The sequence below is a fragment of the Idiotropiscis lumnitzeri genome, chromosome 1 (genome assembly GCF_059441095.1).
Source record: "Idiotropiscis lumnitzeri isolate Australia: NSW breed Sydney's pygmy pipehorse chromosome 1, RoL_Ilum_1.0, whole genome shotgun sequence".
NCBI lineage: Eukaryota > Metazoa > Chordata > Actinopteri > Syngnathiformes > Syngnathidae > Idiotropiscis > Idiotropiscis lumnitzeri.
Genome location: NC_142391.1, coordinates 22,034,157 through 22,062,119, shown reverse-complemented (window position 1 = coordinate 22,062,119; position 27,963 = coordinate 22,034,157). Strand labels below are relative to the sequence as shown.

The 27,963-nt window shown below is 40.9% G+C and overlaps 1 protein-coding gene across 1 annotated transcript; it reads right to left on the bottom strand.

Annotated features, from left to right (window-relative positions):
* Nucleotides 1-160: 160 nt before the first annotated feature.
* prdm6 (PR domain containing 6) lies at nt 161-27,907 on the bottom strand. The gene is made up of 11 exons (XM_088288454.1): nt 27,871-27,907; nt 22,090-22,128; nt 19,976-20,179; nt 18,058-18,638; nt 13,159-13,310; nt 12,843-13,001; nt 9,562-9,689; nt 8,518-8,642; nt 7,835-8,216; nt 4,479-4,655; nt 161-925 (listed from the first exon to the last, which is right to left on the bottom strand). The coding sequence occupies exons 4-11, from the start codon at nt 18,623-18,625 to the stop codon at nt 802-804; spliced, it is 1,815 nt and encodes a 604-aa protein (XP_088144580.1). The 5' UTR covers nt 18,626-18,638; nt 19,976-20,179; nt 22,090-22,128; nt 27,871-27,907; the 3' UTR covers nt 161-801.
* Between the last annotated feature and the right edge of the window lie 56 nt (nt 27,908-27,963).

Sequence of the window (27,963 nt, the reverse complement as noted above, 5' to 3'; positions counted from 1 at the left end):
AACATGGCATGACGTTGGTGGGAAATCCTCTAGAATTTTGGCATAACATTTATTCATGTTGAACATTTGAAGAGCAGTCGAATCATCCTGATACAATTTTGGAAAAACTTGGTCAAAGTGAATTTTGAAAGAAACGTTTGGTGAACTTGTTGGTCGACTGTCACTTATATTTCAGGATAATTTTTTTGGACAACTTTGGAAGAATTTCACTGACACTTTAGTTGAACCTGGGTTGATAGTTGCTATAAAATTCTAATACAATTTTTGAAGAATTTTGGTCAAGTTAGAAAAAGTTGGGTTGATGATTGATTTAACTTTCGTATAACACTCGAAAAACCTTTTGTTATAATCAGAAAAATATGAACCAGCTCTAGTGGAACTTTGGTAGACTGTGGTAAGACATTGGTTGCATTTTGTAGAACAACTTTGGTATCGCTTTAGGAGAAATTTGATATAACATTGGTAGACTTTCAGTAAATCTTTGGCTGAAGAACAACTACAGTGGAACTTTGTTTGATTTTCCGAGGACTTTGGAAGCATCGTCATTTCAGCAGTGATTAGGAAGAGCTTACGTATGACATTGGTAGAACTTTGGTAGAACATCAGGAAAACACTGGTAGTACTTTGTAAGAACTTTGGTAGAACATCAGTCGAACTTTGGTATTTTGTTGTAAGGTAGTTCCATGCATCGTGAAGGACTTGGTCGAGTTGGACGTGAGCAGCGGTAGAAAAGCCAAGAATGACGGCCCAAGGGAGGATTTGGGTTCTGCTGCATTGCGTCGTGTTGTGTTGGCTTGGGTTCTAGTCCACCTCTATGGACTCTCCTCCCACCGATCCTTCGCTGTTGGGTTTACATTCGTTGGGTAATCTCTGGTGACGGCTCAGCTGGGTGGCCTGAGTGAAACTGCGATCGCAACGCTCGCATCTGAACACAAAAAGAGCCAAAAGAACAGGAATGCTCTTACCAAGTTCAAACCCGAACCCTTGTCTTGAAACCCTATTTTGGAACGAATGAACCCAAAATTTAAAAGAATAAATCAAACTGGAAACCTTACTTTGAAATCAAACAACCAATTCAAACTCTTGGAAAATTGTTTTGAAGCCATACCCGAACTTGAAACCCTACCTCCCATTTTAAACCCCATTTGAAATCCGAACCCACGTTTAACAAACAAAGCCTAGCTGGAGACTTCATTTGAAACCCTAACAAGGCTTGATAACCTAATTTGAAACCCAAAGACCTCGTTTAAAACCTTAACCCCCACTTTGAAACTGGAATATAAAACGTCAACCTTGTTTAAAACACCCTAATTTAAAGTCCTGCCCCTTGTTTGAACGCCAAATGAAGACGTTAAGATTGTAACTTTGATCCAAAACCCAAACAACCCTGATCCTTTTTTTTTTATTTTTTTAAATCAACTGTTTCGCTCTTCAGTTTCATATGTAATATTCGTGACGTGTTGGCATGTGGTTCCGTAACTTCTCTTCCAATATGACCATTTGTTATGCAAATCAATAAGTGTATGCAAATGATTTTGCAATGACGTCGTACTGTGAGTTACTCTGGGATTCACAACCCTCAAACGCACGCACACACACGTGAGAAGTGTGTTGTCAAGTGTAATACGTGTTGACAGTACAAAGTGTGTTGAGGTCAACGGAGCAGTCAGCAGGAATTGCTGCTGTGATCTTCACCCATGTGCCCGCGCAGACACACACACACACTCGTCAATAATCTATCAAGCCAGCTGCTGAGGGGAATTCCCATCTCCCGCTTGCACGCACACACACACGCACACACCCCGTCACACCCAATTGTGGAAGCCTTTTAAGTCTGATGTGTGTACGCGTGGACATTATTGATTGGCGAAACAAAAGTCACGTTACATGCATGGCAAGGTTTTGTTTTGACAACAACTAACAAATCAAATAACACCACAAAAGAATACATCAAGATGAATGAAATGAAAAATGAGCAAACTAACGACATCATAACGACCACAACATCGGGAAACAAACTTGATGACATCTTCATTTCATTTACTTTATTTTTTTTTTTTATTAATTTGATGTTCATTCAGAGTTTATTTACAAGTTATTTGATTTTAAATTCATTTACTACATTGTTTTTGTTTGTTTATTTTGACCACTTTATTTGATGAGTTTAAAAAAAAAATTGAATTGAATGAATCAATTCAATTTAATGTTATTTTCAGGAATTGATTACTCGTCCGCTTATTGGCGGTCGGGTGGCGGCCCAGACTTGCCTCTCCCCAGCCACATCGTCCAGCTCCTCCTGGGAGATCCTGGAGCGTTCCCAAGACAGCTGGGAGACGTCCTGTCCCGGGTTGTCCTCAGGGAACACCTCACCAGGGAGTCGTCCACGAGGCATCCTGACAAGATGCCCGAGCCACCTCATCTGGCTCCTCTCAATGCGGAGGAGCAGCGGCTCGACTCTGACCCACTCCCGATGACCGAGCTTCTCACCCAACTAATTTCAGTCGCTCGTACCCGGGATCTTATTCTTTTAGCTTGTGACCAGAGGTGAGGGTAGGAACGTAGATCGAGCGTTAAATTGAGAACTTCGCCTTCCGGCACAGCTCCTTCTTTACAGACCAATAAAGACGCTGCATCGACGCGCCTGTCGATCTCCCTCGCAGGTGAACAAGACCCCGAGATACTTCAAGTCCTCCAGTTGGGGCAGGATCTCGTCCCCAAGCCGGAGAGGGCACGCCACCCTTTTCCGACTGAGGTGCCGATTTTCATTCCAAACCGCTCCAGTGAGCCTTGGAGGTCACGGCTTGAAGAAGCCAACAGTCCCAAATCATCTGCAAAAAGCAGAGACGCTCTCCTGAGACAACCAAACCGAACCCCCTCATTGCCTCGGATGCGCCTCGAAGGTCTGTCCATAAAAGTTATAAACAGAATCGGCAACAAAGGGCAGCCTTGGCAGAGTCCAGTCCTGGTTGAGCGACCCTCGAAGAGCCTGGCGAGAGTGTCGAGCCGGTCCATTGTTCCACGGCGGCGACGAAAACCGCACCGGCCCTCCTGAATCTTGGATTCAATTTCCCGACGGACCCTTGTCACCACCACAACCGGAATTAATTTTTAGAAGGAGGCTGAGGCATGTGATGCCCCTGTCGTTGGAGCACATCCTGCGGTCCGCCTTCTTAAAAAGGGGAACCACCACCTCGCTCTGCCAATCCAGAGGAGTATTTATTCATGGGTTTAAATAATCATCCAATTCATGCTATATTTGATGTATTTTTAACATTTATCTTATTTCATTACTTTATATTTGTATTTTATTATTTTGTTTGAGCCACTTAAGTTATGCAATGTATTTTATTTATTTTGTTTATGAACATTCTGTATATATTGTATTAATTCCATTTCAAGTATTTCCTGTTCCTTAACTAGGTTTTTAATTGACTATTTATTGGATTTGTTCTCCTTAATGATAAACTTTTGTATTGAGCATGTTATCATGCATTTTGTCAAACCATTTTTTTGTTGTATTTAATCATTATAATTTCTTGATTTGATATTCAGTTAAAAGTCTCTCTTTGTTTGATTGTAAAGCTTCCCTTTGAGATTTTTCCGCATTTTGACGCCGTTCCGACCGCTGGCCATTAAAGTCGCCGTCACGTCGGCTTAGCGACACGATGACGCCTTTCAAGTTGATTGACAGGCAGGCGCCGTCACCTCGCCGCGATTGGTCGTTAACGGCGCGTCGCTCGGCGTGACCTCGACGCCGTCCTCGCTAATTGCGTCCAAGCGGCAACGGAACGGCAGCCATTAGCGCCGCTTACTTCAATTTGCCGTGACGAGCGTGTGGAGGCTGCTAACCAACTGACAGGACTAAAGATGGTGGATCCACGTTGGATGAAGGTTGTGCTTTTAAATTAGGAAGTGGGGAAGGGTTTTAAACAAGGGTTCCAATTGAGCTTTAAAGCTAGCCTCAGGGATTTAAACTGGCTTTAAGGTTTCAAATTATGGTTGGAATTCAAAACTAGGAGGTAGGATTTCAAACGAGGGTTAAGGACGAAGGTTAGGGTTCCCAAATAGGTTTTCAAACTAAGGTTAGGTTATCAAACAATGAATAGGGTTTCAATCTAGGGTTAGGGTTCAAATGACCGTCAGGACTTCAAAATAGGCGTCGCGTTTCAAAGTAAGGTTTCAAACGAGGGTTAGTGTTCTAAAATTAAGGTTTCAAAGTAGGGTTAGGGTTTAAAATAATGGTAAGGATTTCAAAGTTGGGTTTCACAGTGTTAAGGTTTCAAATTTGAGTTTTAGAGTAGGGTTAGGTCAGCGTAATGGTAAGGCTTCAAATCAAGGTAAAGTTTTCCAAATGGGAGTTGGGGTTTGAAAAGGTTTCAAGTCAGGTTTAAAATCAGAGTTGGGTACTTTTTTTTTCCAGAAAAAGTTTCACATCTTGTGTGTGTGCGTGTGTGTGCGTAAACCTCCCTTTGACTTACTTGAAGGGCTTCTCGCCGGTGTGCGTGCGTATGTGGTTGTTGAGCGTGGTGGCGCCGGCGAAGGCGCGTCCGCAGTAGCCGCACTTGAAGGGCCGATCGCTGGAGTGCGTCACCACGTGGTTGCGCAGCTCCGACGGCTGTGAGAAGGACAGCGAGCAGTGGCCGCACTGGTACGGCCTTCGCCGAGACAACAGGAGAAGAAGAGGAAGCGCCGGTCAGTGACGCGCTCGCACCACCAACAGCAGCAGCAACAGCAGAGTACAGATTGGAAAAGTAGCCTGGCTGACGGGTTCCAATAAAGACAACATCCAAATCAGGGTTTAAAGCTCTCAAGCACTTTCGGCCGGAGTTGGAAAAAATAAAAAGGGGCTCACGAGTGCTAACTAGTGAAGGTTTTAAGTCAGGTTTAGGGTTTTAAATCTGGATTTTGCTTTTACTCAAGTGGTAAAGTTTCAAATTAGGGTTACAAGCCTGGGTTCTGGTTTTAAAAATGATTAAATTCAAATGATCAATCATGAAATTCAATAAACAAATTAAGGTTTCAAGGATGGATTTTGGTTCTAAACGAGTGTTATGTTTCAAGTTAGGATTTCAAGCCTTGTTTCGGGCTTCTAATTAAGGTGTTAAGTCTGGGTTATACATTTTTTACACAAGCGTTGTGTTTGAAAGTAGGGTTTCGAATCAGAGGTGGGGTTTGAAATGATCATTTTAATTCGGGTCTAGGGTTTTAACTCCAAACAACTCTTAGAGTGTCAATTCTGGTTTAAGGTTTTAAACAAAAGTATTAGGTTAGGAGCTTTAGTAATTGTTTCACTTCATTGTTAGGGTTTAAAGTTGATGCCTGGATTGCGTTTGGCTAATGATGCTAACAACAACGCCAACAAGCTAACATTGTTGCCAGTTAAGGAAGCGAAGCAATCTTAGCTTTGTGCAAAAACTTTTACCTTTGGTGCCCCCTAATGGACGGCATGCACAACTGCAACACATTAATACACGCCTTTTGACCCGCACGCAAGTCTACTTTTCTACACACAGACACACTAAAATATTTAAGCACAGTCACACATTTATACACAAACTACAAATGCACACATTCAAACACAGAGACCAAAACACAGATTTGGTTTAAAAAAAAAAAAAAGGTAATCTCCTCACTTGCAGTTTTCTACAATACGGTGTGTGCTCGTGCGTGTGGGCGCTCGTTTATCAGGCGTTGTTGTATAGGCGCTGGCGTGTTTATTATTTCTTATTTATTCATTTGCGCTTTTCTATGAGGCCCAAATCGATCGTGAATACTTGGAGTGATCAATGGGAGGAACGTTTTGATTTATTTATTCAAGCGAGTCGCCGAGATTAATGCGCGCTTATTGTTTATTACACACGAGCGCGCGCGGGCCGAGCACACCACCGGCGACAAGATAGCAGCAAGCTAGCTAGCTTTGCTCTGTGGCGTGTCACAGGCGTCAAGCAAAATTGCTAACTAACTGACTACATGGGCAGCCAACCAAATGCCACGGCAACATCGCTACCACTCGCACGTGGGCGTGAAAAGTTTCTGTGCGTCTGTCAACAACATGAGTTCTAAGAACTAACATTCACGGTGGACACATAACCTGATGAAAGACACGCGTACGCATACACGCGCACACACACCATGTAGTGAAAGATTGATGTGTGAATGGAACGTTTTCTCACCCATTTTCATATGACACGTCTAAAATAATTGGTAGGGGTTCAAGTTCGGGTTTCAAATGAGGTTTATGATTTCAAATGGAATTGATCCAAGAATTTGGGTCGGAAACAAGGGTTAGGGTTCAAAATGAGGGCGTGGGGTTTTGAAGGAGGGTTTTAAGAGACAGGGGTTCAAACTAGGGTCAGGGTGATCAAAGTGAGGTTTGTGTTTCAAATTAAGGGTGAGGATTTTAAAGTCGGGCTTTTATCCAAGATTAGGGTTAGTATTTCAAATTAGGGTTTTAAATCAGGGTTAGGGTGTTAAATGAGGTTTTCAGACCAGAGTTAGTATTTGAAACAACAGCAGCTTTCAAACTGTTCCTTTCAAAGTAGGGTTTCAAATTAGGGCTTTGAGCTAGGGTTTCGAAGCTTGTTTTCAACCCACAGTTAGGGTTTCAAATCGGTCTCCAAAAAAAATCAAGCCAGGGTTAGGGTTTGAAATTTGGCTTTCAAGTTGGTGTTCAAGGTAAGGCTTCAAGACATGGTTGAGGTTTCAAATTTGGGTCTCTAGCTTTTGTTAAGTGCTTCAAGTTAAGGTTTTAAGCTTAAGTTAGGGTTTCAAGTCACTGTGTCTTAGTGTGAAGTGTATCTAAAGTGTTCACGTGTGTGTGTGTGTGTGTGTTGCTCTGATGACATGTTAGCATGTTTGAGAGCAGGGATAATAAATCAGCGCTCACACTTCACCAATACACAATCAATCACTTGCGCCTGCAAACACACACACACACTGTCACATCGTCTTCCTGCCATCATCATCATTGTCATGTCTGCAACTATTGATAAAAGCACCGGATGGTCACATGATCATCATGTGCTCACATGAGCAACTTGTACGTCCTCAAGGACAAGGTAGAAGATTGGGTGCGTTTTCTTTTTTTTTTAAACAATACACTAAATAAACTTTTAAGCTTGCTGAAATTTTAGGGGTGCTTCAGCACCACCTTGACCAGGATCTACTTTTGGCCGAAATGAATTACCCGGGACCTAATTTTAATCACCAGTTCCTGCAGTCCAAACATACAAATGGTCCCACAAAAACAACAAAAAGCCAGGAAATTTAAAGGAATCATGCAGCCTTGGCCGACTTAAAAGAGAATGAGGAAATTTCTGACTGGACTTAGTTGGGTTTCCTGCAGCGTCAAGAATGAAGGTTGCCAAGATGATATCAAGAGCGAGTCGTGTGGATAAAATGTTCTCATTGACATTTTGCACATCAGCAGACACTTTTTCATTTTCTTTTTCATTTATTGAACAAGTGACAGTGGCCGTGCCTTCCCGCCCATCACCGTGACAACCACAATTTCTTCGCCGCCGCCATTGTGATTTATGCACACACGCACGCGCACGCACGTGTTACACAAAACAAAGATAAGCAAAAATTCGCCAATAGATCATCACACACTTTGTTACGCAAAACTCAAGTATGTGCTCATATCTAATTTGGCTGTCGTTAATTCTGTCTAGTCCAGTCAAGTCCATTTGAGTCCAGTCCAGTTTATTGTACTCAACTTAACTGTATTTGGAAAGCACTTTAGGAGCTAAAGTAAATGATACAACTATCAATAAACCTGATTACCTGAGTCCAAAGCCTACTTGTGATTGTGTATTAGGTGTTGTTGACAGACCTGTCCGGGTTCTGCGGGCAGACGTGCATCTGTAGCAGGATCCTCTGCGTGAAGGTCTTGAAGCACTGCCCGCACTTCCACAGATGCCAGTCGCTGAACTCGCTGCTGAGCTGGCTGGTGGACGTGGGACTGGCCAGGACTCGCTGGTTCTTGGAGGACAGCGGGCCGAAGGACGACTCGGACGACGGGTATGGCGCTCCGCTCTTGTCCAGCGCGGAGAAACTTCTGCTGCATGCCATCTGAGGAAACACCATGGAGCGCACGGACGACGACAAGGACGCTGTCGTGGACGTCGCTTTGCCGCTGCTGCCGAACGATTGTTTTTGTTGTTGTAAAGACTCCTGACGAGACATCACCTCCGACACCGACGTGGGGACGTTCACTGCACGCACAAAACATCAACTCATGTTCAATGGACGGACGGGTTCCACGGCTGGTCCGCCGAAGAACTAAGCTCTAAGTTCTATGTGACGGTCAGCGTTTTGACATTTCTGTTCAAGAAGTTTAAGATAAATGCACATCTTCAAAAAATCTTCGACAATTAAATCTATGTTCTTCGGTAGCGTTCAATGATCAAGACTGTGTCCTTTGTCCATTTTCTACATATGTTGTTTTGTTCCACGTCTACTTCTAGCCTCGTTATGTTAACAGCATTCTAGAGGAAAGATAGAAAAAAATCTCACAGTTTTCGTCCTGAGCGACACACTGCAGCGGAATTCCGAAAAAGGAAGTGTACGAATCGTTGTACCAAACGAGGAGTTCGCTTCCTCGAGGGATGTCCAAGCACGCCCGGTAGAAGATGCTCGACCTAAAACACACAAACACAAATAATTGAAGGACCAGTGTTTGCGTTAGTTTGGCATCACTTTGGTGATCTTATTTTCGCCATGTTTACCGCGAAGGGCATTTGGTACCGGGATGGAACGGTCCGTCGATAACGGAAGGGTGTCCAGGTCGCGAATGGAGGAAGGATCGGCAAAAATAGGATAAAGTGACCATCTCTGCTACTTTCTATTCGTTGAATCTATTTTATCTTACTCTAGCCTAGCCGAGCTAGTTTAGTAGTGACGAGTGAAAAATAACTACAATGCAAATGTTTTTATTTATTTTTACCGTATGAGGTTCATGCACATTATAAGCATAGGTTTGTCTGAGTTTGTTCTTACATTGCTTGTGTTGTGGGTAAGAAAACTAAAAATGTGTCACGGTCAAGACCGCAGCCCCTCTACAAGGCAGCGGGCGTGTTTGTTTTTCATACCTGACCGCCTGATGAGCCTCTTTGATGTGTGACGCCGCCCGCCTCAGTGCAGCAGCAAACGCGGATCAAACACCACCCCACCCAATTCTTTCATTTTATCTGCTGCGAGGTCAGGGGTATCTTTGATTTACAGCCCGGCCCCTCCTGATTGTGTTGTCATGTTGGCCCCACCCCTCCCGGGTGCACTAAGGTGCACTTTCAATTGGAACAGGACTTGGGCCGAGACTGAGATCACCAGATCACAAGGACGGGAGTTGAGAAACGGCTTGTGTCATAGAAGGTAAAAGTACAGTTATCCATGACAAAGCAAATAATGTTAAAATAAAATTAAACCAAGCTAAGAAAAAAACTAGCGTAAACTAACATTTAGCCAAATTAAAACACTCTAAAGATGCTATTGCAAGTGGCTAGTTTAGTAGGTCTTAATGTCAAGGCTAACAGTTAGCATGTAGCACTAGCGGGTTTGTACCTGTACTGAACGACCATCATGTTCTGCTCTCCGCAGTGTCGGGCGCATCGGATGTACCTCATCCAGCTCGATTTAGCCGGATCGTTGCCGTCCAGGAAATGACACAAGGTTCCCTCGGAGTCGTAAATCTGAAACACACCAACGTGTAATGCATAAACGCAACTCTGGTTTGTGTTCACATCTGGTCATATCTATTTCTAACCTGGTTCGCACCAAACCGTGCCACATCGTCTTCATACCTGCCGGGTGTTTACAGTGATTTCACACACCTGGATCACACCAATTACACACCCCCACACACACACAAGCGCACGTCTGTACATCACATCCTATCAGCTTCAAACTTGTTTTAAACCCGGTCCAGACCATTTTCCCATTGTGCTCATTCTTATTTTATCATTCTTTCAGTCTTCATTTAGGTCCTCGTTATCTAGTTTTGGTCACACCATGTTTATGTTTAGACCATAAACCTGGTGTACAGCACATTATCTGCTCTACATGAGCTTCCTATGTGGGCCAAAGTGGAGTTACACATGATTGACATGAACTTGTCTACAGGGTGTTTACACTGCTTTCACACTCATTTATCGGTTTCACACAAAGTATTTCGGGCACGGCGACAACGTGAAATTAGGACAACGGTTTTAGGAAAGACTTGGAATCGGGACAATTACAGGAAGTAAAGTGTTAAAAAAAAAAATATAAATAAAAAAATAATCTGGTCTTCTGTGACGAATGGCCACCATGTTGGAGGTCTTAGACACACATGCGCGCGCGCACACACACAAATACTGTATAAAGAGTAAAAGACCAAATTTAGTTGAATGTTGCAAAGAAGTGTTCAACATTTTCAACACTGTCACACTACATTATGCTATGACTTCAAAGACCACACACACACACGCACATCATTAACAACCTCTATACACTATCACAATCTTCACGTGCTAGTTTGAGTGCATTAAGTGTGTTTATCATGATATGAATGACGTGTGTTTGTGTGAAAAAAATCCACTAATGCAGCCATGGTTATCAAAAGAGAAGTGTGACATACACACTTAGCACCCACACATTGAGATAAACACACTTAACAGAGCAGATACATCACACAAGAGGCGATAAAACGCACTTAGCACACACACGAGGCACCTAAGATTTTTTTTTTAGCGCTTTGTCATGCTGATAACAGTTTTAATTTAGGGAAGGCCAGACGGCCAAGCATCACTTCATATCGCATAGCATGACTTTGCATCAGGTAAAATGGTGACAGTGCAGTGCTGTTGTTGTTGTTGTTATAGAGTCCAAATGGTGTAAAAGTGTTTGTGAGTGAAGATCAATGATCCCACGCTTGAGTTGTACACAAAATCAATCAAACGCACTAATTCTGCCGTTATCTGCTCTCTTCATCACCTCCTCTTCTACACGCCCTCAGCCTCCTCTTCATCGCAACGCCTCTTCCTCACACTACTCATCCCTCAATCCGTGGTTTTCCAGATGATTCCTGGTCATATTATGTCATCTTCCATTGAGCGAGATGGAAAAAAAAAAAAAACACATCAGAAAACATTATGGAAAAAAAAATTGTGGTGTTCCTGAGTCACACCACATTCAAATCTGGTTTTACTATTTGGTACTACAGGGCGTTTACATCTGCGTTACACTGAGTTGACATTGTGTTGACATGTAAACAAACATGATGGGTCATTTTTTACAGAACAGTACATGTGGCGCCTCAAAACGGTATTTGCCAATAAGGAACCAGCGGACGCAGTTTTCCATTGCAGCGACTTGGAATGTGAGCGAGGGTCAATCGGCAGGTGTGCGGCGGGGGAGTCGCCGACTGTAATTTGTTCGTGACTGTTCAGTTCAACTGCATCGCTCGGTGTGCGGCGGGCCTTTGAAACATTCAAAGTGTGACAAGCGGATCAAAACAAAATCGAAACAAAGCGCACTCTTTCACACATTATCGCACCGCAGGAACCATATTTAGAACCAGAAGCAGAACCAGGATCAACAGTGTGGACCAGCGAGCCGCCGGCGTAGCGCTCTCGGTGAGCCGCCTCATCCATCAGCTCATCAGACGTCCCAAAATATTTGCACAAGCGCTCACTAGGCTTTCTCACACTATTAGCGTGAGGGGGGGGGTGGGGCCAGCTCCAGACAACCAATCAGATACCACCATACACACACACACACACGCATTTATACACCTGGACACACGCGCACTGAATTATGTTGTCAAATGACATGTGACCCAAAGTGGTCATCTTAACAAAGTTGTTATTTAGCACCAGCGCCACCTACAGACCAAATGCAAGAAGTCAGCTAAAAGTTTGTTTTTGGACAATCACAAGTTTCCATAAATAAAATCCTTTGCAGACAGAGGGACACGATGATGTCATTGCGGTTGCTTAATAAAGCGTCGAAGGATGGAAGGCTAGCAAATAAAAGCTTTTTACGACATTCCGACAGGCCCAGTAGGATTGTGGGAATCCTTGCGGGCGTCGCGCTAGCAAAATATTTGGCTGCCGAGCGAGCTTTGCTTTGCTTTCTTTGCCGCCGCCGCCGCCGGCTTCACGACGACAGCTCAGCCGTGACGGCCTCGTGACGACTTCATCACTTTTCCCTGGAAATGTGCAGCTTCCCAACAGGATTCTTCAGCTTCCTTGTTGGTCTTCAACAAGGAAAACTACAACTTCAACACACCATGTTTACATTTGGTTTCACAACTTTTTGAAACTTCCAACACATTATCTGCTACACAAGCGCTTAATTGTCGACTTCACAACTCACAGTGTACACATTACGTTCACACACATTTCAAACCTTCAACACGCTGTCTGTTACACACATTCCTTAAACGCACACACATTACTTTCACACATAGTTTGAAAGCAGTGTGACACAGACATTGAGAAGTTTTTACCTGTTTCACATTGTGTTTATGTCCAATTCAGACCTGGTTCACAATATCTGCGTCACACTAAATTGCGCATGAACAAAATATCATGTCTGATTTAAAGTCAGTTCACACCTGGTCCACACCTCACCAGTCAAACTATCGGGTAGACACTGTATTAACAGTGTGTTCACATCGGGTCTCAATTTAGCTTTGACCTGATTCACATTGTGTTCATGTCTGATTCAGACCAGGTAAACCTGATTGACACTTGAGTTACACGGTCAAGTTCACGGAATGTGTTCACACAAATCCCAATTTGGACGTTATCATCCTCATCATTTTGTTGTAAAACGGTCCACAATGATAGCATCTCTGTTACCTCCCACAAGTGTCGTGTGTTCCTGGAGGCTCCGCAGCGGACTTTGTCCAGCGTGAGGGGGGTGCCCTGGAAGGGCCCGATCCAGGTACCCTGGGGAATTCTTTGGGCAGCACAGATTCCATACCCCAGGCCGGGTAGTGTACTGGTGCACAGGCACACCTACACACAAGGTATTGATGGATGAGGCATTTCAAGCACAGCATGTTTTAAGTCAAGTCGAGTCTTTCGGAGGTTTTAGCCCAGAAAGTCTCAAATCCTACAATTGGCGGCTTGAGTCGGCCTCGAGTCAATCCACATCAAATAGGGGGGCGCTCACCTCTCGGGGCAGATCTCTGAGCCAGTCGGGAACGTCGGGAAGGGTGAGGGGTGCCGGAGTGGCACTGCTGGTGCCCACCAGCCTGCGCAGGGAGTGAAGCGGTCCGTGCATAGGACACTCACCATTACGGTTGTCCGCACACATGTCGCAGCCTGGAAGGAAATATTCAAAGTTAGGTTCAATTCCAGGAAAATTGCACCTCAGTCACATTATCGGAACGACACTGTGTTACTATCTGGTTCGTACGTATTTCTAAACTGATCCAAAGTACCTGTTCCAGATTGAGTCCACAACATGTCCACCACTGGTTCCTATCCGTTTCAAAAATCTTAACATCTAGATCATACTAGCTTTAAACAAAGTTCAAACCTCAGTCACATCATCTAGTAAATATTGCTGACAGCACACACATGAATTGTTTATGGTAACGGCTTAGGTTCATATTCAGACCTGGCAAACAAACTGATTCACACTGAGTTAACAGCGTGTTTACATTGGTGTCATACCCGCTTCACATCAGTTTCAAACAGAGTTCACACTATATGGTCCAAACTGTATTTTACAGCAGTTTCAAAATTGTTTTACATAAACTCTTGCGCACTTTGTTCATACTGCGGTCATAACTGGTTGACATGTTTACAAGTTATTTCAAACCCAGTTAATCTGGTCCACACTGTGTTAGCAACGCTTTCATAACTAGATGAACTTTGTTTAAAGCTAGTATGATCTAGATGTTAAGATGTTGTCAACTTGGTAGATACTAAATGGGAAGCAAGGTTAAAAACGTTTTTGGACTGAGGTGTGATCCTGGTTTGAAACGGATAGGAACCAGTGGTGGTAGATCTATTTCACGTTGTTTTCACATCTAATTCAGACTTGGTTCACACTGTGTCAAATCTGGTTCACACCGTTGCCACTGCTTTCACAATTAGCTCACACCGGTTTTGAATCCACTGCATCATGCAATTTTTAAACCTGATTGCTTTGTGGTGTATCAAATTCAGTTCACAACCCATTTCATACCATATGGTAGGTTAATTGAACACTCTAAATTGACCCTACATATGATTGTGAGTGTGAATGGTTGTTTGGCTTTGTGTGCGACGCGATTGCCTGGCAACCAGTTCACGGGATTACCCCGCCTACTGCCCGAAGATAGCTGGGATAGGCTCCAACATCCCGCGACCCTTGAGAGGAGAAGCGGTACAGAGAATGGATGGATGGATGGATGCTCCACACTATGTTCACACGTCTTTCAAATATAATTCACATCTGACCCATGTTGTATACACACTTTCGTCACACTAAATTGCAACCGAGGTTGTATCTGATTTCACACTGTCTGGTTTCACACATTGTTCCCATTGCTTTCATCTGATTCATATATTCAAACTTAATTAAGACCAGTTTCAAATGTGCTTTACACTACCTGGTTCCCACAGTTTTCACGACGCTTTGACATCTTATTTACATCGGATTCCTGTTGTATTAACACATAGTTCACATCTGAGTTCATACTATATAGTTCTCACACTACTTTCATGATCATTTCACATCTATTTCACAATGGATATACACCTGACTCGCATCAGTTTGTAACCAGGTTCACATCATCTGGCCCACTCTGTGCTCAGTGTTTTCTGAACATTGCGGAAGCTGGTCTGCTCTTTTTTCTTTTTAATGAAGTTGTTTGTTTTTTTTTTTAATGTATGCTTTGGCTGCAGTGAAATCATTCCTGACATATTTGCGCCCCGAGCATGGCGGCGCGTCAGAGTGAAAAGCGTCGGTCGCAGGGCCGTAGCGTGATGAAGTGTGACACTAATTGACGTCAATAATTGACTTGCTGATGATTATCTGGACTAAAAAGTTCCCAGCAGGAAGTCCCGCTTGTTTTCCTTTGCGTTTTTCCCAAATTTGAAATATCAGCGGCGCAGCAAGAGTGATGCCGCTGACGGATGAAGTCATGAGTTACGTGGCCGCCGACTTCTTAATGCTCCGCTAAACGGGAACAATGTCAAACAAACATTCCCACTTTGGGACGGGCGGGAAACTTCTTAGCGTTGACGTAGTCACAATCAGATCTCACGACAATCAGAAGCTTGTCTCCATGTTGCCAAGCAACAGCAGATAAGCACACATACATTTACTACATGATAACAACTGCAAAATGTAAACACGGTGTGGACACTTTGCGTGTGTGTGTGCGCTCTGCTGTGGTTTAATTGACGGGAAAAAAAAGACATTCATTTGTATTACGCTACATGAAAGTGTGCCTACCAATTGTTTTTGTGGATTTAAAAATGACATTTGTTCTTGGATAATTTGGTGACGATTTGGTATAAATTAATTTCTCAATTAAATTTGCAGATCAAAAATTACTCACGTTTCACGATAATGCAACTGAACTATATTTAAAGAGCCCTGAACATAAAAAGAGGAACAATGACAGTTTTTGTTTAAGTTACATTTGCTCATTAATAATGATTCATGAATGACATTTGTCGATTAAAAACTCAATTTGTGATGAATAAACCAATTTTATTTAGAATTTGGTTTTTTGATTCATCCATTTGTATGTTAATGAATAATAAAACTTGAAATTTCTAATATACAATTTAAATTTGTTGTTTAAAAACGACATTTGCTTCTTAATAAATTGCATTTCTTGATTCAGGGATAACAAGGTTAAATTGAAGCGTACACGTGTTAAAAAAATGAATTTGCTCAGCAAACCATTTAAATTTGGGGATTAAAAAACTTTTGTTCAATTATATTACATTTCTGGTTTTGAACATAAATTTGTTGGTTGAGATGAAATAAAAGAAAGAAAATAACAAAAAAAAGTCAAATAACAAAATAAAAATGAAATCCGTTTATGAAAATAAATATTATTTTTTGGTAAATAAGTTTAAGTGGTTGACGAATACATGTAATTGAATTCAAAATAAAAGTTGTTTATTGAAAAACATTTGTTGATGAATCTGCTAAATTTCTTATGAATAAATAACATTTATTGGTTATTGGTGGTTCAGACACAAACAGCTACACACGGAAAAAAAAAAATAGCAATCCGTCTGTCAATTTGTGGCAAATCCAGGTGTAATATTGGACATGTAATTGCCATGGCGGGGCAGTGATGAAATATAAACAGTAATTAAAAATTAAAAAAAAGAAATAAATGAACAAAACAAAACTACAAACAAAAAAAACCAACTCAAATAAAGATTAAAAATATATTTTGCGTAGTGATGCGATACTCAAAAAAGCACAACGTGCAACAACAATTGCTTGTAATCATTCTAAATGTACAAGCTCGTCATGCGAGTCGGAATGTCATGTGATCCGAAGCAGAATGCAACTTACTGTATATTCTGATTATTTTTCGTGTGTGTGTGTATGTGTGTGTGAGAGACTGCTTTATTTACACACTAAACACTTCACTTTCACACACACGCACACACATGCACGTGGCCCCCCGGGACCTCCATATGGTTGTGTTGGGATGATAAATAGCGTTCCGCTGGATCGATCCCCCCACTTTCTCGTCCCCCTCATCACGCAGAACATCCCCCACTCTGTGCCACCCCCCTCACCACGCCACCCCCCAACACAAAACTATATGCAGCAATTAATTCCCGCTTGTCCCGCCATCCCTCATCGGGCCTGCCGGCGCGTATCGACGCAGATTACTGCTGATGAACCGTTTTATCACACACGCACAAGCCCGCGCATGCACGCACACACGCACGCACACACACACACATCTTCATCACGTCACTTTCATGACAACTTTTGACACGGCGAAGATGTGAGCACAAACACACATGTGGGAGAAAATAATCTACATTTTGTTGCTGAGATTCAAAACTGCAAATGACATCACTTTGAAATATTGTGAGTTTGGGTGTAAATGTCGTCATATATATATATATATAAATATATATATATATATAAATATATATATATATATAAATATATATATATATATATATATGTATACACATATATATATATATATATACACACATATATTTATACATACACACACACACGCACACACACACTGTACGTGTATATATTTATGGAATACCGTTATATTAAATACGCAGTGTCCACGTTAAATGACGGATTAAGTGAAGATTATTCATTTTGCTGATCAATAATTTGAAAGTGAAATCTGATTGATAATCAATCATAGCTCGAGGCCACTGACCTCTGATGTCACGTCAAAAATAATCTACCATCATTTTTAAAATGTGTATTTTTCGCTTCGTTTTGTACAGTAACACTGACTTCGAACATTATTAATCCACTAATTGTAGTTTTTGTTCATTTTTTTTTTAAATTAAATAGATGGTGAAGATTTTGCACAAATAGTGGTAGCGCACTTAGTTTGAACTGAAAAGAATTTGAGGAAGAATATTTTTAAGAACTTAAAAATATATTTTATATTACCACATTAAAATATATGTATTTTCAATTAAAAAAAATAGGATAAAAATATACTGAAATTTAATATCCGGGACATAATTTGTAAATAAATCAAAACAAGTAAAATCACAAACAAAACAAGTGTATAATTTGCTTCAATATTAAGATGAAAAAGAAAACAAAAGACTATTACAACTAGAAAACAAAAAAAACTTAAATAAATAAATTAAATACTAAGGCAGAACATAATTTGAAAAAACTTGAAGAATTAGGATTGGTTTTAAAAGAAATGATACACGTAACTCTTTTGTGTCATCATACATTTAAAAAAAGAAAAACAAAATTACAACATGAATGGAAAATAAATAATTTTCACTAATTTGTTATATAATATAACATATTTGTATATATATGGATATTATATACGTGTGTTGGGGTGTGTGTGTGTGTGTGTGTGTATGTACATACGGTTGTTGACGTCGGCGTTGTGGCTGCTGATGGGTATGATCTCCATCCTCTGTTGTCCGTACAGGAAGTAGTCCAGCTCCTCGGCGGACAGCTTCATCCTGCCCCCCGCCTGCACGGACGCAGCTGTCTTCCCGCCTTCCTCACCACTACCGACGCTCTTCACGCTAGACGACACCACGCCGACGCCTCCACAGCTCTGCTCCTTCACCTGCAGGAGGCGTCCCACCGCGGGGTTCCCAGCAGGGGAGACCACACCCACCGCGTCCCCTCCGGGACCCCCGGGGCCCACCGGAGCCAAGGCCTGCCCGTAGAGCGCCATGTGCTGGGCGAGAGGAAGTTGGGTGACCACCACGGAGGAGGAGGAGGAGGCGGGCGCCAGGGTGGCGCTGGTGGCGGCCCCCGACGAGGAGCTGCAGTGCGGGGGTCCCGAGGGCGAGGGCAAGGGCGGCTTGAGCGGTGTGTGCGGGAAAAGCTGCTGCCAGTGATGCAGGTATGACGACGCGTCCACTTTGAGGAAGGCCGACGCCGCCGTCGCCGCCGACGCCGATGCCTCGCCCGGCTTCAGCATGGCGCCACGCCGTCTGCATGGGGGGGGGACATGACAGCTGTCAATCATCAGCGTCTCACTCACACACACACATTTGACTTCACTCTTCATTCATGCCTTTCTTCAATAAATAGCCATAATATGAATTACATACAAGTCCTATTTTTCCTGAAAAGACATTTAAGACACATTTTCATAGTAAATTCGACTGCACGTCACAGTTGATCATATTTAGTGACATTTAAAATCACAAATGCATCCTATTCAATTTAATGACACAAATCTATGATAGTGAACTTGAACATATCACTCATAGTCACTTTTACTGCACATCATAGTCAGACACTTAAAAAAAACTATATGACAGCATATTTAATTATCTAATCAAGGACTCAAAAAAATCATAAATACACCTTATTTAATTCAATGCACAGTATTGAATGAGAGTGGATAAATACGTTGAATAGAATTTAATGACGACGACAACGTGTCATTGAATTCCACGATACATAAAAATGTATAATACACATCCGTAGTCCAGCTTTTCAACAGTTTTGATTGATAGTGGACAAATAATATTGGAAATTATATACAAATACACATATATGCCAACTTCAATTCTTTATAAAAATGAATGAATAGTCAAAAGCCACACAAAAAAAGGAATCAAGCAAAAGAGTGAAGAAATAAATAAATTGAAAAAATAAATAAAATGAAAAAAATAACTAATAAATGTGTCGTACTGAATTTATGAAGGTATGAGTAAACACGTGATAATGATTGACAGGTTAAAAACGGACTTACGTAAACACTCTTGCCGCATTTTATTGTAAAATTTGTTTTCTTTTCAATCAATCAATATGTTGTAGCTTTAATAAATGAATGTGAACATGAGAAATATTTGTTTTAAATGTCTACATCATCATGCGCTACAAGCATTTCACAACAAAAGCACACCAATCGAATAGCACGTGTGGAGTTTTTGCTGAAATATTTTCTAAGATGAAAATAAAATGAGAACATTATTTTTTTGCTGCAAATATTTAAAAAAGAAAAAGGAATAAAAGAGCAGGACGTGAAGGAGTTACCTTTGGTCCTCTTGGTCGAACGTTCTCGACTTTTTTGGGGGTTAACTTGTGACTCGCATGCACACAAAAGCAACAAAACGTCCTAAAAAGTGCATCGGGGTGTTTGATTCGGTTCCATTATTAAAACGTTTACGTGTTCATTGAGTCGAGACGTCCACAAAGTTTTTGCATGTCCAAGCAAAAAAACAACATGTGATGCTGGCAGTCAAAAACAAAAATGAAGAGTTAAAAAAAAATGTGTCATGAACAATAATAATATTAATAATAATAATAATAAGCTTACCGGTATGGTGAGGCTGTGCGCGCGTGCGGCTGAGGAGCGCTGACGTCCGACCTCGATTCTTCTTCTTCATGGAGGAACACTCACACACACACGCACACGCCGACACACACACGCACACCCACGCACTCTCTCTCTCTCTTTTTCTCATTCCTCGACCCCAAAGAAGAAGAAGAGGAGGAGGAAGATGATGTGTCCCGCACGCCTCTGCAACCAAAAAAAGCAGCACATGACCAAGTGCAGCGCGCGCGGCCCCCTCTCTCTCTTTTTCTCGGACCTCCAAAACACACACACACGCACACAAATTTTCCCTGGTGATGTGCACCCGACATGTGAACTTTGAACTTGCACACTGACATGTGAAACAAGGAATCGTGACTTTTTTTCTTATTTAAAAAAAAAAAAAAAAAGTTAATTATTTAGAGTTTTTAAAATGATAAAGCATACATTTGCAAAACAGAACAGGCCCCTCCCACCAGGCACCTGCTTGCCATCAGGCCAATTACATAGGACACTATCAACCGTTTCCCTATTGGCCAATTCTTGTTTTTTTTTTGTTTTTTTTTATTTTATATTTCCATTACAACATAAAAACAAAGATAATGACATAAAACAAATGTTTATTTTTTTAAATCTGAGTAAGTAGGGGGATCAGGTACATAAAAAAACGTTCAAATTAACATGGTTAGCTTTCCAAAAGAAAGCGGCAAGTAGGCAAATTTGTGAATACATGAGAATCTACTGCATTGTACAAAAAGATTTCTTAAAAATTATTTAAATGAATGTAATGAAATCAACTAGTTTGAATAAGTGTAATGACTGTATGTACTGTGCTGCTCCAGTGTTGGATGTGTCTTTAAGGGGGTGTGGCCTAATAAAAGAAATCAGGAGTTTGAGTCGATTAGTCTGCAAAGGAGCGTAGATAGCAGCCACTTGTTTTGTGTTTTTTGACTGGTTTGACTGACAACTAACAGAATAATTGACATGAATAAAACAAATGTTAGGCAACTAGCGTAATACAAGGGGAAAAAATTACTATGAAACAACGGATATAATATGACCAACGGAACACAACCGAAAAACAGTTAACATTTAACGTAACACAACGAATGTCACACAACGTAAGATAACAGAAAACATTTATCGCAACGCAACTTAACGTAACAAAGAATTTGACAACTATTGGAAAACACAACAAATGAAATGCAACTTCAATTATATGTAAATAACAACCAAATAAAAAATTTAGGTTTGCACCTTCAGGTGAGTAGCACCCTCTTCTGGCATCAAAAGGTATGACGTGTGTTTGTTGTTATTTGACAAGCAGTTGCCGTCGAACTTTTTCCCCCGCAATTCTTCCAGTTTGACGCACTCTGTTTGCTATTAAGATTATTACTATTATTACTTGCTGATTGTTATTATTAGCCTGACTGGTCTTGACTTCCTTAGCAACGCGTGTGCATGTGTGTGTGTGTGTGTGTGTGTATGCCTAGACAAGACAGATTACAGCTGAGCTCATTGTGTTTTTGGGTCGGTCTTGTTATCCGCGACCCGTAGCTTGCTAGCCGTCTGCTACGGGGGCAAGAACACGTGCGCACACACACGCACACGCGCACTTCCACACACATATACGAAGCACATCAGTCAGCGAGCGCAGGCGCGGATAAGGACGCGGGCTAAACGGCGGAACACGTAAAGGCGTGCGTTGTTATGACTAGCGTCGGCGTGACAGCCGCAATCCGTCATCCTGGCGAGCGGCTCTGGATTGATAAGGAACAAAAACACAAACACGCCAGTGTCTCCACATGAACTCTTGCCGGCCCAAAAGACACTTTTTCACCTTTTTTTACAAAAATGCTGGCTAGCGGGTGAGAGGGAGAAGGTCGGCCCTGGCGCGTCACTAGCGAATCAATTAGCTGGCGAGCTTTTAAACATACAAACACGTCATGATTAACAAGACATGTGGAATAGTTGATTGTTTTGAATGTTAATAACAAAGTCAATTAAAAAAATGAAAAGGATAAGTGAGCTTGGCATGTTTCCCTGAGGGATGCCACATTCCATATCATTCAAATCATCGCATCTGAAAAGAAGAAAAACAAAGAAAAGAAACTCACCCATTAGTCAAATAATGTGGTTGTTACTTGACATCACTCCTGTGTGGAACAAAAACACACGTTTTTAGTCACCTCTGTTATTATTTTAATATTCAACCAAGTCTTTATAATTTAGGTTTATGAAGCTCTATTCAGGACTTCAAAAGTAACAGCGCTCTCTGTCATGGGAATTATCTTTCAAAACAGACACTGACAGACAACAATTCATGTAACACAAGTACCATAACACAACTGGCGTAAAAGAAATAGTGGAAAACAATTAACATAACATGCTAGCATAAGACACCAGAAAAAAAATTCACATAAACAATGTCACAAAATGAACACCAAACTTGCGCAAGTTAACAAACACATTTACATAAAACAACCAATGGAACACGAGTGACTTAAGACAATGAACACAGCGACCCGCATGAAACAAAATTGTGACTCAACATAGCGACCTAATAGAAAACAACAAAGGTGGCGCAAAAACGATGGAACGCATACAACGTAAAACAAAGTCACACAACACCAGCAACTGGCGACACACAATTAACATTCTCGTAACACAGCTCATGTCAAAATCTATTTAACACAACTAATTAAGCAACATTACTAATGTAAGACAACTGTGCACGACTCAACACAAATGCTAAAAAAATTACGCAACTTTCTGCAACGCAACACAACAGCATACAACAACTGACATAAAGTAAAACTAATGTAACAATACTGTATTTGTTTAAAACAACTAACATAACTAAAGTAACACAAGTGACATAATGCAACAAACGTACTAACAAACAAAAGATGTACAAAACATTTATTTAACACGACAAACATTTGTCAGATAGATAGTTGGAATGTCCCTTTGATTGTTAGTGATTAGTTGTATTGATTCAGTGAAAACATTTTGATACTTTAAGTAACATAACAAATGTAAGACAACTCACGTGATAAAACAAAAAAATTGCAGGCAATTTAACACAAGTAATGCAAATGAGGAAAAAACACAACTCAACACAAAACCCATGTAAACAAACTAACAAGAAAAATACACAAAAAAACGAAAATTTTTTTTTACTTTTGTTACTATTGTGAGATATTTTGACAATATACTTCATTAACTAGCATTAATAAGAAAACATTTATCTATTATTGTTGTTTTAAAAAGGTGTTGATCATGGTGGAGTTTTTAATGAATTGTCCGATGCTTGTTTTTCCTAAAGGAGTAAAAAAAAAACAGTGTGTGTGAAACAATAACAAAAAAAAAAACATTTTCCTGCAGCAGTGTGAGGTGTGTGTTGTGTTGTTTTTGTGTCGTCTCGGAGGAAGCGGCGGGAGGAGAATTAGCTCTTTTCACGCATTGATTAATGACTTTTCCGCAGCCCAGCGCATCGGCCGATCGATGAATTAACTGCCCAAATTCATCATTTTCTACAAGGAAGGCTAATTATTTGCACACAAAAACAACTTATTAACAAGCAAACAAACGCATACACGCACACGCACACACACACACACACACACCGCTCCGATCGCCGCGTTAACTTTGACCCCTGCGTGCACACTTCACTTGGAGATAAAACATCTTCATGCCTAAAATAAGAAGAAAAAACAGATAAAACACGAGAAAAAAATAGCACCACACAACAAGAAATCAACAACCGTAACACAATAAATATGAAACAACTAATAACACAACTAAGAGATATGAAACAATTTACAAATGTAAGACAACTGGCATAAATCCCTCAACTTAACATGAAACAATAAAACAACGTAACTCAACTAATGTCACACAGTTAACCAAAAAAGTGCAGCATTGTCCCACAAGTAGCCTGACACAAATACAATTTAACAAATAAACATAACTTTCACCTCCGACGTGTTGAAAGTGGAACAAGCATGCAACAAGTCAACATGACTAGCATATGTACAAATACAAAAAAAACCTGACTAAACAAGTCAACGAAATAACATATCATAACCAGGGTAAAAACTTTAATTAGAGATAGCAATGACGCTAAGACAACTAATAAAACAAAATCAAAGTAACAATGAACAAACACACGGAAAAGAAATTCAACATGAGGAACAAAACAACGTAAGCAAACAGAAAACGATGGAACGCAAGTAACGTTAACACAGGACAAGTAACATGCGTAATGTAACAAACTGACAGACGTGGGAAAAAATAAAATAAAATGAATGTAATAAATTCACGGAAAATACCTAATGTACAAAAGCAAACAATATAAGCTAACGGAAAGCAACATGACCAAAAACAAGTAAAATACCAGAAGTTTTGTAACACAACTAACAGAAAACAATATAACACTAGTAACATAAGACAAGAAATAAAAAATACATAAATAATGTAACAAACTAACAGAAAGAAATAAACGTAATAACGAAACAGAATTAATATAAACTCACAGGAAACAATGAAGGAACAGGGAAACACAAATATGATGACAAAACTAAAGAAAACAATCAAAGCAAGACAACTAACATTAAACCAGCTAATGTAAGACAAGTCACGCCGCACAACTAACAGAAAACCACTAATGTAACATAAGTTGCATAACACAACTAAACTTTATACGGGGCCGACAATTTTTAGGAAGGAGGGTCGAGGACGGAACGGTACAGAGATCATGGCCGGAGGGCGAGGGACTGACTGGAAAAAAGGGTCAAGTGCCCAGCTCTGCAAAAATATATACCACCATGAACGTAACAAACAATGAAACGTAATACAATACGATACAACTCTAACGTAACAGCCATCCACCCATTATCTGAACCGCTTACAAACAAACAGAATTGACACGATGTAACTGGTAACGAAAGGTAACTAACCTATAAATAAATAAATAAAAATTATTTAAAAAAAAAAAAAAAAGAAGACAACAGAAAAAACATTCCGGTCGCAGTGTCAAGACGACCAGATAATATCGTTACGTGTCTTGGACCGGCGAGACTTCACACTACAAGTCCGTCACCGACCAGACGCATCCCAATTGTCGCGTGCTTCCGTTAATATTTTGTCCATTGGCGCAGGTCTGTCGGGGAGGCGGGACAAGTCGCTGTCATGTCGACGGAGACATTATAGGGATGTGCGATTGTTCTTTGCTAGGAAAAGGCAAAAAACAGGAAAAAAGTGGGGAGACGGCAGTATGGACTGTCTAGAACTTAAGGTAACAATTTCTTTTAGGTAACACCACATTTGCTAATCAGCTACTGGCTTTGCAGTTAGCAAGCGTAGCATGATTTCAAACGCTACATATACGTACCAATATTTCCTCCCTCCTCTCCGTTCCTTTTTTTGCCATTTTGATTGTTTGCATAAGCGCATCGTCCAGTCTCTTGTCATAAGTAACAGGGCGCTGCCCTCTTATTGGTCAATGCCAAAGAACCAATCGAAGGATGACGTAGGACATGCCACATTATGCGTCAAGGCGTAAAAAAAATACTGACATGCCAGACTTTCGTCCCGGACGCCAAATGAATAATGTCTGAGTATGTCACACTACGTGGGCTACGATGCGTCAAGACAACTCAAAATCGGCGACGAGACACCACGCGACAAAAATTGGGCAACAATCGCGTAGCCCGACGTCAACAGAACTTCACTTACGCAACACGACTAACAAGAAACAATTAACATTATCAAAGTTAATATAATATAATAATATATTCTGTTTATAAATACACCTTGACTTTACACAGATAAGCGTGACACAAAACAATGACCAAAAGAGTCACGACCGTAACCAAACACAATTAAACTTAGTAAACTAACAAAAAAATCCAACACAACCACCAAAAAAAACAATTAGTGTGCGTGTATGCCACTTAGCAATGAATAAGTGTGAAAGTGCGTGTGTATGCGCGTGTGCGTGTGTTTGTGGTTAAGGTCCTGTTTGACATTCAATTAAAACATTTACATTCCTGCTTAATTAATTCAGCGGACGGCGGCGAGAAAAGACGAATGGACGGGTCGCTTTGACAGGAGGCCGATAAAACTACGCGCTCACACACACACATTGCGTGTGTGTGCGCGTGTGCGCGTGTTAAGGTCACCGCAGGCTGACTATTATAATTCATGTGCATTGACAGATATTCATCAGGGACTTTTATTCTCCTTTGCAGCTCTGCTTCCCTTGAATGCACGAAAAAGAATACACGAAACCTTCAATTTATACAAACACAACTGATACATTTTATTAACTCTTCCTTCAAGTATTATTAACGCCTCAAACTATCACTTATGAACTTTGTTCAAATAAAAAATACACTATTTAGTCCTCATACAAATCATATCAAATGAGCAAATTGTGGACCCTGTTTGACACTTCTTTTGGGGGGGGGGGCACTCAGAAAAACTCAACAGCCCATTTCAACAATGCTCTGAGTTTCCAAACGGTTAGCGTGAAGTAGTGTGCGCTCGGTGAATATTTCTCAACACACCTGGAATAAAAACGTGAGTGTGTTTATGCTTGTGCTGAGCCCAGTGCTCGATGACTAATGCCACTTTTGTACATCAGAAGAGAAGATTTCCAAAAGACACTTGGAAAACTATGGTCTCACACCAGCCCACATTTAAACGCAACGTGGTAGAAACTTGCAAAGCAGAAGTTTTTGGCTACTTTTTCTGGTTTGTTAGAGTGACAATGTGTATTTAAGTCTGCATCTGAATGGAATAAAAATTCCAGAATTGGGACAGTGTGTGTGACATCATCAACTTGCGCCAATGTGTAGGATCTTCGTCATCAAGCTTGGCGGCACCGGTTGTTGTTTTGGCAATTTTGCTGATTAAAATTAGATTGAAACTGCAGTGAAGTAGTAGTAAAGTAAAAACTCAGGTTGGGTCGTCCAGTCAATAGTAGCTATGGCTCTATAATTTGCATTATTTGCTGCCACTGCTCAGCACATGCACAGAAGGTCGTCAATTACTTCAATTACACGAGGACAAAATATGTAGGTGACCATCGATTGAAATTACACATATTGAAACTATAACACATGTAATAATTCAATATTTACACTCGGATTTTTTTTTTTCAGCAAAGGCACAAGAATTCCTCCGAACCCCGCCAGTTTCTTGAATTGTGGGTAATATGCTTCGGCTAAAGGGATGTGGACGAGGGCTCAGTCGTATAATTGGGACACCCTACACACTTACAGCCTCAATAGTAACGCGCAATTGAGGGAAACAAGCGTGGGGATTGGGATTTGGCCATAATCACCAACAATGCTAAAGATAAAATGAGCATGACTACAAGATCAACATGTGAGTTTGTTACAACACTATCAACGCTAACACTAATTGACATAATTGATAGCTATTTTGTGTGTGCGTTTAATTCATTGACATGAATGCTAATGCTAAATCACATGTAGATGGGTAAATCCATGTGTTATGCCATCATAGGCATTCACGCTAATGCTAAACTAAGTGCACGTCAACAAAATGAGCATCAGTAAGTGATGACATCATCTTTGAAAAGAATCATTTAAAACAGCATGGATGATTGAAATCATTTTTAATACTATTGTTAGGCAACATGTTTGACGAATCACCGCGAAAATCAGTGAGATGACGTCATCGCAATTGAAGCTAATGCTAAGCTTCGTGATCTACGACATGATTAACGTGTCAGGTGCTATGCATCATCAACATGAGACGATGCTTTAGTGTTTGAGTCACAATGCTTGGCTAGTCTTCAAATTACACAGATTTAAGTACTTTATTCGTTTTAAATACTTTAATGGCAATAAATGTCCACGTCTCACCTTTTTCCTTTCCTTCGCCTCGGTGGGCGGGGCTTCCATTCTGCTGGTGAGGAGAGAAGGAGCAGTGGGGCGGGGAAAGGGGGGTGCGCTCGC

What these genes read in the sequence shown, in the direction of transcription:
- prdm6 (XM_088288454.1), bottom strand. Translation starts at nt 18,625, where the DNA reads ATGCTGAAGCCGGGCGAGGCATCGGCGTCGGCGGCGACGGCGGCGTCG. An exon ending in CAACGCCGACGTCAACAACC is followed by an intron (nt 13,311 to 18,057) that starts GTATGTACATAC and finishes ATTTCCTTCCAG; the next exon opens with GCTGCGACATGTGTGCGGAC. An exon ending in ACCGGCGAGAAGCCCTTCAA is followed by an intron (nt 926 to 4,478) that starts GTAAGTCAAAGG and finishes TTTTGTGTTCAG; the next exon opens with ATGCGAGCGTTGCGATCGCA.